Source organism: Anolis carolinensis, chromosome X, assembly GCF_035594765.1.
Source record: "Anolis carolinensis isolate JA03-04 chromosome X, rAnoCar3.1.pri, whole genome shotgun sequence".
NCBI lineage: Eukaryota > Metazoa > Chordata > Lepidosauria > Squamata > Dactyloidae > Anolis > Anolis carolinensis.
The window spans coordinates 18311-34373 of record NC_085847.1 but is presented as its reverse complement, the minus strand read 5'-3'; the positions used below and the strand labels follow the sequence as shown (position 1 = coordinate 34373).

At 36.9% G+C, this 16063-nt stretch overlaps 1 protein-coding gene across 1 annotated transcript; it reads right to left on the bottom strand.

The window, feature by feature from the left end:
• Positions 1 to 4607: 4607 nt before the first annotated feature.
• Positions 4608 to 12032, bottom strand: foxn4 (forkhead box N4). Its single transcript, XM_062958697.1, has 8 exons — positions 11919 to 12032; positions 10499 to 10548; positions 10335 to 10409; positions 10051 to 10199; positions 9866 to 9962; positions 9555 to 9771; positions 6679 to 7077; positions 4608 to 4858 (listed from the first exon to the last, which is right to left on the bottom strand). Exons 1-8 carry the CDS (start codon positions 12028 to 12030, stop codon positions 4608 to 4610), a joined length of 1350 nt encoding a protein of 449 aa, XP_062814767.1. The 5' UTR covers positions 12031 to 12032.
• Positions 12033 to 16063: the final 4031 nt, after the last annotated feature.

Genomic DNA, 16063 nt, shown 5'->3' with positions numbered 1-16063 from the left:
ATATTAGTTTGTGTATATTATTATTTATTTTAATATAATAATAATAATAATAATATACACAAAACTAATATTATTATTATCTTTATTATTATTATTATATAAAGAAGCACTACTTTATATGACACTACATGTTCAGTGATTGCAGTACAGAATAGTAATAATATATAACAGTATAATATAATATGTATATAGTATATATTATTAATATAATATATAATAATATAATATATAATAATATACAGCCAGCACTCCTGTACATGATACTAATGTCATGTTCAGAGATTGTAATAAATGATAATACAGTAGAGTCTCGCTTATCCAACGTAAACGGGCCCGCAGAACGTTGGATAAGCGAATATGTTGGATAATAAGGAGAGATTAAGGAAAAGCCTGTTAAACATCAAATTAGGTTATGATTTTACAAGTTAAGAACCAAAACATCATGTTATACAACAAATTTGGCAGAAAAAGTAGTTCATTACACAGTAATGCTATGTAGTAATTACTGTATTTACGAATTTAGCACCAAAATATCATGATATATTGAAAACATTGACTACAAAAATGCGTTGGATAATCTAGAACGTTGGATAAGCGAGTGTTGGAAAAGTGAGACTCTACTGTATTTATATTATTTTTATTATAATTATATACTGCAATCATATACAAGAGTGCTGGCTGTATATAATAATAATTATATATTATAATATTATATATATTATTTCTTATAATTATTAGTATTATTTATTGCAATCTCTGAACATGACATTAGTATCATATACAGGAGTGCTGGCTGTATATTATTATATATTATATTATATATTATATTAATAATATATACTATATATATTATATATTATTATTATTCTGTACTGCAGTCACAACATGTAGTGTCATGTACAGGGGTCCTATATATAATAATAATAATAATAATAATAATAATATAATAGTGTTGTGCACAGTATTATTATTAATAATAGCAATAATAAACATATGATTGACAAGAGTACTGGTAGTATATAAGAATAATTTATGTACAGTTTTCTCAATATATAAATAGTATAACAATAATATATAAATCTGCTGGTGGTTGGCAATAATAATAGCTATATATATATATATATATATATATATATATATATATATATATAATATGTTATTTTTTGCGGGGAACAACATTTTGCTGATCCTATTGTTCAAAGATGGGATATTTTTGTCCTTTCCTTTCGCAGCGTCCGAATGTTATGCACATGTGTACACAGAGACAGCTGGATAAAATTCTCAAATTTTATTATTAAATTATCAAAACAGTACATTTTAATAACCGTTTCCTATCCAGAGTTGTCATTGCGACTTGATGTGGAGACGTTGAACAATTAAATTAAGTCATTTATAAACATGAGTTTTCGGATGGTTGAAAATCTGGTTCACATTCTATTTCATAGGAAATAAATTATAAATAAGATTTACAAACAGTAACCCTGCCTACAGTAAAAAAACAAAACAAAAAACAACAACAACAACAACAACAACAACTCTACTCAAGTCTAAGTATCAAACCCTATGTTCCTGCTCTTTAAAAAAGTTAATCCCTAATATATTTCAGGATCATTACATTATTTCATATTCAGAGATCAGCCTCATTCCTTCCTTGAAAAGATGGTTTAAATTGTTCATCGTGATGCATGGATTTATGAGTCTATATGACACAAAAGCACAGCAGTCCATAGGAAGTCAATGTTCATCTTAGTCAACATTGGCCATCGGAAGTCAATGTTGGCCATTGAAAGTCAACATTCATCTTAGGAACTCAACGTTGAACATAGGAAGTCAATGTTCAACTTGGTAAGTCAACGTTGGCCATCAGGAGTCGATGTTGGCCATCAGAAGTCAACATTCATCTTAATAAGTCAACCTTTGAAAGTCAATATTCGTCTTGGTAAATCAATGTTGGCCATAAGAAGTCAATGTTGGCCATCAGAAGTCAATGTTCATCTTAGTGAGCCAAAGTTGGCCATCAAAAGTCAACGTTGGCCAAAGGAAGTCAATGTTGGCCATTAGAGGTCAACATTCATCTTAATAACTCAACCATTGAAAGTCAAAATTCATCTTAGGAATTTCAACATTGGCCATCAAAAGTCAATGTTGGCCATCGAAAGTCAATGTTGGCCATTGAATGTCAACATTCATCTTTCTAAGTCAACATTGGCCATAGGAAGTCAATATTGGCCATTGAAAGTCAACATTCATCTTTGTAAGTCAATATTGGCCATAGGAAGTCAATATTGGCCATAGGAAGTCAACATTCATCTTAGTAAGTCAACGTTTAACATAGGAAGTCAATGTTGGCCATAGGAAGTGAACATTCATCTTAGTAACTCAACGTTGACCATTGGAAGTCAATGTTGGCCATCAGAAGTCAACATTCATCTTGGTAAGTCAACATTGGCCATAGGAAGTCAATGTTGGCCATAGAAAGTCAACATTCATTTTGGTAAGTCAACATTGGACAAAGGAAGTCCATGTTAGCCATCAGAAGTCAACATTGGCCACCGGACATCATTGTTCATCTTAGGAAGTCAACATTGATCATAAGAAGTCAATATTGGCCACTGAAAGTCCACATTCATCTTAGTAAGTTAACACTGAACATAGGAAGTCAATGTTGGCCATCAGATGTGAACGTTCATCTTGGTAAGTCAGTGTTGGCCACTGGAAATCAATGTTCATCTTGGGAAGTCAACACTGGCCATAGGAAGTCAATATTGGCCATTGAAAGTCTACATTCATTTTAAGAAGTCAACGTTGAACACAGGAAGTCAATGTTGGCCATTAGAAGTCAACATTCCTCTTATTAAGTCAGTGTTGACTATTGGAAGTCAATGTTCTTCTTAATAAGTCAATGCTGGTCAAAGGAAATCAACATTGGCCATCGGAAGTCAATGTTGGCTATCTGAAGTCAATGTTCATCTTGGTAAGTCAACGCTGAACATGGGAAGTCAACGTTGGCCATAGGAAGTCAATGTTCATCTTGGTAATTCAGTGTTGGGCATCGGAAGTCAACATTCATCTTGGTAAGTTATTGGAAGTCAACATGAATCTTAATAAGTCAACACTGAGTATCAGAAGTCAACACTGGTCATCGGAAGTCAATGTTTATCTTGGTAAGTAAACATAAGAAGTCAATGTTGGCCATAGGAAGTCAATGCCCATCTTGGTAAGTTAACATTGGCCATCGAAAGTCAATGTTGGCCATAGGAAGTCAATGCCCATCTTGGTAAGTCAACATAAGAAGTCAATGTTGGCCATAGAAGGTCAATGCCCATCTTGATAAGTCAACATTGGCCATAGGAAGTCAATGTTTATCTTGGTAAGTCAACATAAGAAGTCAATGTTGGCCATAGGAAGTCATGCCCATCTTGATAAGTCAACATTGGCCATCGGAAGTCAACGTTTATCTTGGTAAGTCAACATAAGAAGTCAATGTTGGCCATAGGAAGTCAATGCCCATCTTGGTAAGTCAACATTGGCCATCGGAAGTCAATTTTTATCTTGGTAAGTCAACATAAGAAGTCAATGTTGGCCATAGGAAGTCAATGTCCATCTTAATAAGTCAACATTGGCCATCAGAAGTCAATGTTTATCTTGGTAAGTCAACATAAGAAGTCAATGTTGACCATCGGAAGTCAACGTCCAGCTTGGTAAGTCTACATTAATTATAGGAAGTCAACGGTGACCATCAGAAGTCAATGGTGACCATTGGAAGTCAACGTTCAGCCTGATAAGTCAATGGTGACCATTGGAAGTCAACGTTGACCATAGGAAGTCAACGATGAGCATAGGAAGTCAACGTCCAGCTTGGTAAGTCTACATTAATTATAGGAAGTCGACGTTGACCATCAGAAGTCAACGGTGACCATCAGAAGTCAATGGTGACCATTGGAAGTCAACGTTCAGCCTGATAAGTCAATGGTGACCATTGGAAGTCAACGTTGACCATAGGAAGTCAACGATGAGCATAGGAAGTCAACGTCCAGCTTGGTAAGTCTACATTAATTATAGGAAGTCGACGTTGACCATCAGAAGTCAACGGTGACCATCAGAAGTCAATGGTGACCATTGGAAGTCAACGTTCAGCCTGATAAGTCAATGGTGACCATTGGAAGTCAACGTTCAGCCTGATAAGTCAATGGTGACCATTGGAAGTCAACGTTGACCATAGGAAGTCAACGATGAGCATAGGAAGTCAACGTCCAGCTTGGTAAGTCTACATTAATTATAGGAAGTCGACGTTGACCATCAGAAGTCAACGGTGACCATCAGAAGTCAATGGTGACCATTGGAAGTCAACGTTCAGCCTGATAAGTCAATGGTGACCATTGGAAGTCAACGTTCAGCCTGATAAGTCAATGGTGACCATTGGAAGTCAACGTTGACCATAGGAAGTCAACGATGAGCATAGGAAGTCAACGTCCAGCTTGGTAAGTCTACATTAATTATAGGAAGTCAACGTTGACCATCAGAAGTCAACGGTGACCATCAGAAGTCAATGGTGACCATTCAGCCTGATAAGTCAACGTTAGTAAGTCAACGTTGACCATCGGAAGTCAATGGAGGGTGATGGGCTTGTTGCCTTGGGCACCCAGGTAGGGCGCAGAAGAGACGGCAGCGTCCAGCGTGGCATACGTGGCATAGAGGCCGGTCATTTGCAAGTCCGAAAAGGAGTGGTCACTTCCTCCGCAGGCCGGGTTCAGTCCGGTGGTGGAGGCCATGTTGCAGTCGGGCAGCGGAGAGTGGCTGAAGGCCCCCAGGCTGTCCAGGTTGAAGCTCTCGTCCTTGATCTCGTCCCAGATGTTTCCTAGAAAGGGGTCCAAAGAGGTCTTAGGGGTCTTTCTTGGTAGACCACAACCTAAGCCAACAATGGCATGCGCCAGCGAGAAAACCCAATGCGATCCTCGGCTGCATCATTCGGAGTCTAGTATCCAGATCGAGGTGAGTTATAGTGTGCTGGTGTGTTATAATAATACTATAATAATGTAACAAAATATTACTAGGGTATAGTAATAATATACTATACTATATTATAATAATATACTATAATAGGTATAGTAATGTAATATAATAATTATTATTTATATTATTATTAGTAGTAGTATTAATATATACTATATTATAATAATATACTATAATAGGTATAGTAATGTGATATAATTATTATTTATATTGTTAGTATTATTTATGTATACTATATTATAATAATATACTATAATAGGTATAGTAATGTAATGCGATATAATTATTATTATTTATATTATTATTAGTAGTACTATTAATATATACTATATTATAATAATATACTATAATAGGTATAGTAATGTGATATAATTATTATTATTTATATTGTTAGTATTATTTATGTATACTATATTATAATAATATACTATTAGGTATAGTAATGTAATGCGATATAATTATTATTATTTATATTATTATTAGTAGTACTATTAATATATACTATTTTATAATAATATACTATAATAGGTATAGTAATGTAATATAATTATTATTTATATTAGTAGTAGTAGTATTAATATATATTATATTATAATAATATACTATAATAGGTATTGTAATGTAATATAATTATTATTATTTATATTATTATTAGTATTAATATATACTATATTATAATAATATACTATAATAGGTATTGTAATGTAATATAATAATAATAATAATTAGTATTAATATATACTATTTTATAATAATATACTATAATAGGTATAGTAATGTAATATAATAATTTTTATTTATATTATTATTATTATTAGACACCTTACATTATTTTTTATTATTATTGTAGCTGCTTTGAGTCTCCTTCAGGAGACATGAAGGGATATAAATAAATAGTATATTACATTATATTATATTGTTATATTGCATTATCATTATTACATATATATAAACATTAGATTATATTATCACACCTTTAATATTTCTATTATTATTATTATTATTATTATTATTGACACAAAGTATGACACAGCAAATGAGATATATATGCTGGATAATAATAATAATATATATATATATAGTACATTAGATTATATTATCACACCTTTAATATTTCTATTATTATTATTATTATTATTATTATTATTATTATGATTATTATTATTGACACAAAGTATGACACAGCAAATGAGATATATATGCTGGATAATAATAATATATATATATAGTACATTAGATTATATTATCACACCTTTAATATTTCTATTATTATTATTATTATTATTATTATTGACACTAAGATATATATGCTGGATAATAATAATAATAATAATTATTATTATTATTGAACATTATACCTGCGATCAATAGGGTGGCAGTACATTGGATACTGGAAATCTACTTCCACCCTGTTGGTCACAGGGATCATGTCTAATAATAATAATAATAATAATAATAATAATAATAATAATAATAATAATAATTTTTCATTTCAGGAGCAACAGGAGTTGCTTCTGGAGTGAGAGAAGATTAATAATAATATAGAAATTATAATGATGTAGTAATAATGACGAGAGTATATAATCAAGATGTACTAACGTGCATATATATAGAGAATACACTGTATAATATGGTCCACCATTGAGAGCTATAGGGGCCACTCACCTTGGAGGGCAAAGTCCATGATGCTGGGGTCCAGGGCGTCCACCTCGGCGTCCATGTCGGCCATGACGGCGCTGAGGAAGTCGGGGCCACGGAGGAGGACCCCATGTGTCGGTGGTGGTGGTGGTGGTGGCATCATGGGTGTGGGGAGGGGGCTGCCGTGCCCCATGCTGTGCAGGGCATGTAGTGGTGGGGTCTGCGCGGGGGCCGGAGAGTCGGGCGCCATGCAGGACTGGGCCTGGACCTGGTGGTGCAAGGACAGTGGGGGCAAGGGCAGCGCCATCACTGGTTGTGGTGGAGGCTGTTGTGTGGGTCGTGACACAATGTTCCGGGCGGCTTCGCCCTCGGCGGGCTTCCTCCTGCAGTTCTCTGGCCGGTCTGTGATCAGCTTGTCCAGCTCTTCTATAGGAAGAGAAATGGACACAGGTTAGAGAAGAACTGATCTCAAATGGAAGAGATATCCTCTCAAGAAGAAGGGTCTAGTCAACATTGGCCTTCAGAAGTCAACGTTCATTTCTGGAAGTCAACATTCCCCATCGGAAGTCAAAATTCATCCTAGTAAGTCAGCATTCAGAAGTCAACATTCATCTTAGTAAATCAATGTTGGCCATCGGAAGTCAATGTTCATCATAGTAAGTGATCATTGGTCATCAGAAGTCAACGTTCATTTTCTTAAGTCAACATTGGCCATAGGAAGTCAACACTGACAATTGGAAGTCAACGTTGATCATAGTAAATCAATGTTGGCCATCAGAAGTCAACGTTCATCTTAATAAGTCAACATTGGCCATTGGAAGTCAGCACTGACAATTGGAAGTCAACGTTGATCATAGTAAATCAATGTTGGCCATCAGAAGTCAACGTTCATCTTAATAAGTCAACATTGGCCATTGGAAGTCAGCACTGACAATTGGAAGTCAACGTTGATCATAGTAAATCAATGTTGGCCATCAGAAGTCAACGTTCATCTTAATAAGTCAACATTGGCCATTGGAAGTCAACGTTGAATGTAAGTCAACATTGGCTGTCAGACATCTACGGTAGTAAGTCAACATTGGTCATTAGAAGTCAATGTTCATCTCTGTAAGTCAAAATTGTCTACAGCACGTCAACATCAATCTTAGTAAGCCAGTGTTGGCTATTGGAAGTCAATGTTCATCTTAGAAAGTGAACATTGTCCATAAGAAGTCAACATTGGCAATTGAAGTCAACGTTCATCTTAGTCAATGTTGACCATCTGAAGTCAGCGTCCATGTTAATAAGTCAACATTGGGTATCAGGAGTCAACGTTGGCCATAGGAAGTCAACATTGGCCATTTAAGTCAACATTCATCTTAGTAAGTCAATGTTGGCCATCAAAAGTCAACGTTCATCTTAATAAGTCAACATTGGGTATCAGAAGTCAACATTGGCCATTGGAAGTCAGTGTTCATCTTGGTAAGTCAACGTTGAGCATAAGTCAACGTTGGCCATCAGACATCAACCTTCACCTTAGTAAGTAAACGTTGGCCAAAAGAACTCAACATTGGCCATTGGAAGTCAATGTTCATCTTAGTAAGTGAACATTAGCCATAAGAAGTCAACATTGGCCATTGAAGTCAATGTTCATCTTAATAAGTCAACATTGGGTATCAGAAGTCAACATTGGGTATCAGAAGTCAACAGTGGCCATTGGAAGTCAACATTCATCTTAGTAAGTCAACCTTGGCCATAGGAAGTCAACACTGGCCATCAGAAGTCAACATTCATCTTAGTAAGTCAACGTTGGCCATTGGAAGTCAACATTCATCTTAGTAAGTCAACATTGGCCATAGGAAGTCAACGTTCAACTTAGTAAGTCAACGTTGACCATAGGAAGTCAACATTGGCCATCAGAAGTCAATGTTCATCTTAGTAAGTCAACATTGGCCATAGAAAGTCAACGTTGGCCATTGAAAGTCAACGTTCATCTTAGTAAGTCAACGTTGGCTATAGGAAGTCAACATTGGCCATCAGAAGTCAACATTCATCTTAGTAAATCAACCTTGGCCATAGGAAGTCAACACTGGCCATCAGAAGTCAACATTCATCTTAGTAAGTCAACCTTGGCCATAGGAAGTCAACATTCATCTTAGTAAGTCAACGTTGGCCATAGAAAGTTGACATTGGCCATTGGAAGTCAACGTTCGTCTTAGTAAGTCAACGTTGGCCATAGAAATTTTACCTTGGCTATTGGAAGTCAACGTTCGTCTTAGTAAGTCAACATAGAAAGTTGACATTGGCCATCAGAAATCAACGTTCATCTTAGTAAGTCAACATTGGCCATAGAAAGTCAACGTTGGCCATTGAAAGTCAACGTTCATCTTAGTAAGTCAACGTTGGCCATAGAAAGTCAACATTGGCCATCGGAAGACAACGTTCATCTTAGTAATTCAACGTTGGCCATCGGAAGACAACATTCATCTTAGTAAGTCAATGTTGGCCATCGGAAGTTCACGTTCATCTCAGTAAGTCAATGTTGGCCATAGAAAGTTGACATTTGCCATTGGAAGTCAAAATTAATCCTAGTAAGTCAACGTTGGCCATAGAAAGTCAATGTTGGCCATCAGAAGTCAACATTCATCTTAGTAAGTCAACATTGGCCAAAGAAAGTTAAAATTGGCCATCGGAAGTCAACATTCATCTTAGTAAGTCAACGTTGGCCATAGGAAGTCAACATTGGCCATCGGAAGTCAACATTCATCTTAGTAAGTCAACGTTGGCCATAGGAAGTCAACATTGGCCATCGGAAGTCAACATTCATCTTAGTAAGTCAACGTTGGCCATAGGAAGTCAACATTGGCCATCGGAAGTCAACGTTCACCTTAGTAAGTCAACGTTGTCCATTGGAAGTATCTCACCTGGGTTGGCCATGCTCCTGTGGATGGCGGGGAGGTCCTTCCGCTTCCACTTCTGCATCTCCTCCTCCATCTTCCCGATCTTGGCCGGGTTCAGGGCCCAGAGGCAGCCCTTGCGTGAGGAAGAGGAGGAGGAGGAGGCCTTGCTCTCCACCTTCGTGAAGCACTTGTTGAGCGAGAGGTTGTGCCGCACCGAGTTCTTCCATCCGTCGGGCGCCGTCTTCAAGAGAAGGAAGGAAGGAAGTGACCTTGAGTGACCTCAAGGGTCAACGGGGTCAAAGGGGGAGGAGCCACGGAGCCCGCCCTTGGCTCACCTTGAAGTAGGGGAAGTGCTCCTTCATGAAGCTGTAGATCTCGCTCACGGGGAGGCTGCCCGTCTGGCTGTTCTTCAGCGCCATTGCGATCAAGCAACTGTGAGAAGAAGACAAAATACTATGGTGAGGCCGACCCGCCATATTTGGCACCTATAAGTCCTATTAAACCTATAGAAGAGACCCACCTGTAGGAATATATGGGTTTGGGGTAATGCTTGGGGTGCATTTCCTGGGCGTTGTTGTTGAGTGGCGCAATGTGCGGAGGCGCATACGGTGTCTGCTGCTGCTGCAGCGCATAGGAGGAATGGCTGTACATGGCGGCCTGCGGGGGACACTGGGAAATACAAGGTAAACAAACACACATCAATCAATCCTCTATATATAATACTCCATTTCCCATTTCCTCACCTATTTGCAGGTGAGGCCGAAACACCTGAATGGTGCTCCCTATAGTCTATTCATCGAGTACCTGTTGCGCCATGGCGAAGGCCTGCTGCTCCTGGCAAGATGGCGGCGGAGGGAAGAGCGGCGCATAGCGGCTGACCTAACGGGAAGTGAAAGCGTTAACTTCCTCCTTGACTTGTAGCCAATGGGAGAAAGGCAAGGAGGGGGAAGGGAGGGGGTCACACTCACAGCGCTGAGTCCCAGGATGCTTTGCGGCAGAGAGGAGGACAGCAGGCGACCTGTATACAGGCACAGAAAACAACAACACATTATTATTATTATTATTATTATTATTATTATTATTATTATTGGAAGTCAACAGTGACCATCGGAAGTCAACGTTTAGCTTGATAAGTCTACATTGATTATAGGAAGTCAACAGTGACCATAGGAAGTCAAGGGTGGCCTTGGGAAGTTAACGGTGACCATAGGAAGTCAATGTTGACCACAGGAAGTCAACGTTCAGCTTGATAAGTCTACATTGATTGTAGGAAGTCAACAGTGACCATTGGAAGTCAACGGTGAGCATAAGAAGTCAACGGTGACCATAGGAAGTCAGTGTTGACCACAGGAAGTCAATATTCAGCTTGATAAGTCTACATTGATTGTAGGAAGTCAACGGTGAACATAGGAAGTCAACGGTGAGCATAGGAAGTCAACGGTGACCATAGGAAGCCAACGGTGACCATAAGAAGCCAACGGTGACCATAGGAAGCCAACGGTGACCATAAGGAGCCAACGGTGACCATAGGAAGCCAACGGTGACCATAGGAAGCCAACAGTGACCATAGGAAGCCAACGGTGACCATAAGAAGCCAACGGTGACCATAGGAAGCCAACGGTGACCATAGGAAGCCAATGGTGACCATAGGAAGCCAACGGTGACCATAGGAAGCCAACGGTGACCATAGGAAGCCAACGGTGACCATAGGAAGCCAACGGTGACCATAAGAAGCCAACGGTGACCATAAGAAGCCAACGGTGACCATAAGGAGCCAACGGTAACCATAGGAAGCCAACAGTGACCATAGGAAGCCAACAGTGACCATAGGAAGCCAACATTCAGCTTAGTCTACATTGATTATAGGAAGTCAACAGTGACCACTGGAAGTCAACGGTGACCATAGGAAGTCAACGGTGACCATAGGAAGCCAACGGTGACCATAGGAAGCCAACGGTGACCATAGGAAGCCAACGGTGACCATAGGAAGCCAACGGTGACCATAGGAAGCCAACGGTGACCATAGGAAGCCAACGGTGACCATAAGAAGCCAACGGTGACCATAAGGAGCCAACGGTAACCATAGGAAGCCAACAGTGACCATAGGAAGCCAACAGTGACCATAGGAAGCCAACATTCAGCTTAGTCTACATTGATTATAGGAAGTCAACAGTGACCACTGGAAGTCAACGGTGACCATCAGAAGTCAACGGTGACCATAGGAAGCCAACCTTCAGCTTAGTAAGTCTACATTGATTATAGGAAGTCAATGGTGACCATAGGAAGTCAATGTTCAGCTTGATATGTCAGTGTTTACCATAGGAAGAAGTCAATGTTGAGCATAGGAAGTCAAGATTGACCATCGGAAGTCAAGGTCCATCTTGGTACCTGTGTGTGTTGGTCGGGTCCTGCTCTGTAGACGTGGGACGTCCACGGAGGTGAGCCAGGAGAGGCACTGCAAATCCCCCGCAGGAGGAGGAGGAGGAGGAGGGTCATCCATTGCCCTGGAAGCACACACAAAAGAGAGACGTAGTTTGCCTCCGTTCATATACATGCCATAGACCCATAGGAGACTAGTGAAAACAAATAAATAATAGTATGCAATGGAATACAAGTAATAGGATAAAATAATATAAAATATGTAATGAATATATATTTAATCAATGTTACAATGATATATAATTAATATAAAATATAAATACAAAAATAATACAGAAAACAATAAAATAAAATACAAAATAATTCTTAATGTAACAACGATAAAATAAAAATAATAATAATAAATTAAATAAAAAATAAGATTACAAAAACAAACTAAAATAATAGAATGATCTATAAAATAATAAAATATATAATAACAAAAATAATAGAATAATAGAAACAGAATAAAAATGAGGATAACGTCACAGAACAAAAATGATGTATAAAATAATAAAATATAACAAAAAATAATATAATAACTGAAATAATAAATGATCTATAATATAAAAATAGAATAATAATAAAAATGGAATAAAAATAATATATATAATATATAATGTATTATATAATATTATATATAATAAAAATAATATAATAACCAAAATAATAAGTGATATATAATATAAAAATAAAATAATAATTAAAAATGGAATAAAAATAATATATCTATCTATATATATAAAAGAGTGATGGCATCACGGCGACCCACAAAACAACAAAACTACAGGCCCCCCAACCTGGAAATTTGACAACACAACCCATCATCCGCGCCTCTAGGTTGATACAACAAAAAGAAAAGAAAAATAAAGTCCTAATTAGAGAGAATAATTGCTTTTATCCAATTGCTGCCAGTTAGAAGGCTAAGCTCCGCCTACTTGGTCTCCTAGCAACCCAATAAAAAATAATAAAAAACACTAAAAAAATTAATACAATACAATACTATAATAACAGAAAATAACTAAAAATAATACAAGAAAATAATAAAATATAATAAATAAAAATATAACTTACAATAAAATTAATTAAAAAAATGCAAATAAAGTCAAATAAAAATTACACAACAATTTTTAACCAATACCACCACCACTTTGCCACAGCAACGCGTGGCCGGGCACAGCTAGTGTATGTGTGTGTATGTGTATATATATATATATATATATATAAAATATATATAATATATAATTTATTATATAATAATATATATAATAAAAATAATATAATAACCAAAATAATAAATGAACTATGATATAAAAATAGAATAATCATAAAAAATGGAAAAATAATAGGATAACCAAAATAATAAGTGATATATAATATAAAATAAAATAATAATAAAAAATGGAATAAAAATAATATATATAATATAATTTATTATATAATAATATATATAATAAAAATAATATAATAACTGAAATAATCAATGACATATACTATAAAAATAGAATAATAATAAAAAATGGAATAAAAATATTACATATATATATATATATATATATATATATATATAGTAACCGAAATAATAGACAATATATAATATAAAAATAGAATAATAATAAAATATGGAATAAAAATATTACATATATATATATATATATATATATATATATATATATATAGTAACCGAAATAATAAACAATATATAATATAAAAATAGAATAATAATAAAATATGGAATAAAAATATTACATATATATATATATATATATATAGTAACCGAAATAATAGACAATATATAATATAAAAATAGAATAATAATAAAATATGGAATAAAAATATTACATATATATATATATATATATATATATATATATAGTAACCGAAATAATAAACAATATATAATATAAAAATAGAATAATAATAAAATATGGAATAAAAATATTACATATATATATATATATATATATATATATATATATAGTAACCGAAATAATAAACAATATATAATATAAAAATAGAATAATAATAAAATATGGAATAAAATAATATAATAACAAAAATAATATAATAATAGTAATAATAATAGTAGTAATGAGAATAAATAAATTAAAACAATAAAATGAATCAGTTGGCCTTTAAGTGAGGCGGGGGGGGGGGTGGGGGGTGAGGTCTGTAGCCGTTGGCCGGCCTTTGTCCTTGTTGGGGGCACGTGTCCCCCCCCCCCCGGGGGCCCCATTGTTTCCTTCTATTAATTAATGAAGGAGTGAATGGGGGGAGGAAGGGAGGCCATCTGTTGGCCCCAGAGAGCAGGGCAGAGGACAATGGGGCCCATGAATGGACCCGGCAGGCATGAATGGGGTCACCGGCGGGGAGGGAGCGGGGCGGAACAAGAGGAGCAGGAACACCATACCCACAATATTATTATTATTATTGTTATTATTATTATATAGTAATATACTAATACCATGTAATCTATATATATAAAAGAGTGATGGCATCACGGCGACGCACAAAACAACAAAACTACAGGCCCCCCAACCTGGAAATTTGACAACACAACCCATCCATTCATGGCTCTAGGTTGATACAACAAAAATAAAAGAAAAATGATGTCCTAATTAGAGGGAGAGCAATAATTGTAACTATCACCAATTCCTCAATATTTTATTTCCCATACCACCATACTTCGCCACAGCAACGCGTGGCCGGGCACAGCTAGTCTATATCTATAAAAGAGTGATGGCATCAGGGCAGCGGACAAAACAACAAAACTACAGGCCCCCCAACCTCGAAATTTGACAACACAACCCATCATCCACGCCTCTAGGTTGAGACAACAAAAAGAAAAGAAAAAATAAAGTCCTAATTAAAGGGAAAGGAATAATTGTTTTTATCCAATTGCTACCAGTTTGAAGGCTAAGCTCCACCCACTTGGTCTCCTAGCAACCTACTTAGCCCAGGGGACAGGCACAGTTAGGACTCACTTAGGCCTCTTCCACAGATTATCAGATTTTAACTGGATTATATTGCAGTGTAGACTCAAGGCCCTTCCACACAGCTATATAACCCATTGAGAATCTTATATTATCTTGAGTCCACATTGCCATATAATCCACTTCAGTGTGCATACCAAACATAAAGACAACCATACAACAGACATTCAATACCACCACTACCTCAACAATTTCTCACCAACACCACCAGACAACGCCACAGCAACGCGTGGCCGGGCACAGCTAGTATAATATATATGATTAATGTAGAGTGGGTCATGGGGGTTTGTGTGCCAAGTTTGGTCTTGATCCGTCAATCGTGGTCTCTTGAAGTCAGATCCCAAGCAGGTGAGGTACTACAAATCCCATCATCCATGGTCCATCCTCCCCCAAACTACAACAGGATGTAAAGTGGGTCATGGGGACTCTGTGTGCCAAGTTTGGTCCCGGTCCGTCATTTGTGGGGGTCACAGTGTTTTCTGCAAGTGAGTGAAGGTACTATAAATCCCATCATCCATGGTCCATCCTCCCTAGAACCACACCAGGATGTAAAGTGGGTCATGGGGACTCTGTGTGCCAAGTTTGGTCCCGGTCCGTCATTCGTGGGGGTCACAGTGTTTTCTGCAAGTGAGTGAAGGTACTATAAATCCCATCATCCATGGTCCATCCTCCCTAGAACCACACCAGGATGTAAAGTGGGTCATGGGGACTCTGTGTGCCAAGTTTGGTCCCGGTCCGTCATTTGTGGGGGTCACAGTGTTTTCTGCAAGTGAGTGAAGGTACTACAAATCCCATCATCCATGGTCCATCCTCCACCAAACTTTACCAGGATGTAAAGTGGATCATGGGGGTTCTGTGTGCCAAGTTTGGTCCCGGTCCGTCATTCGTGGGGGTCACAGTGTTTTCTGCAAGTGAGTGAAGGTACTATAAATCCCATCATCCATGGTCCATCCTCCCTAGAACCACACCAGGATGTAAAGTGGGTCATGGGGACTCTGTGTGCCAAGTTTGGTCCCGGTCCGTCATTTGTGGGGGTCACAGTGTTTTCTGCAAGTGAGTGAAGGTACTATAAATCCCATCATCCATGGTCCATCCTCCCTAGAACCACACCAGGATGTAAAG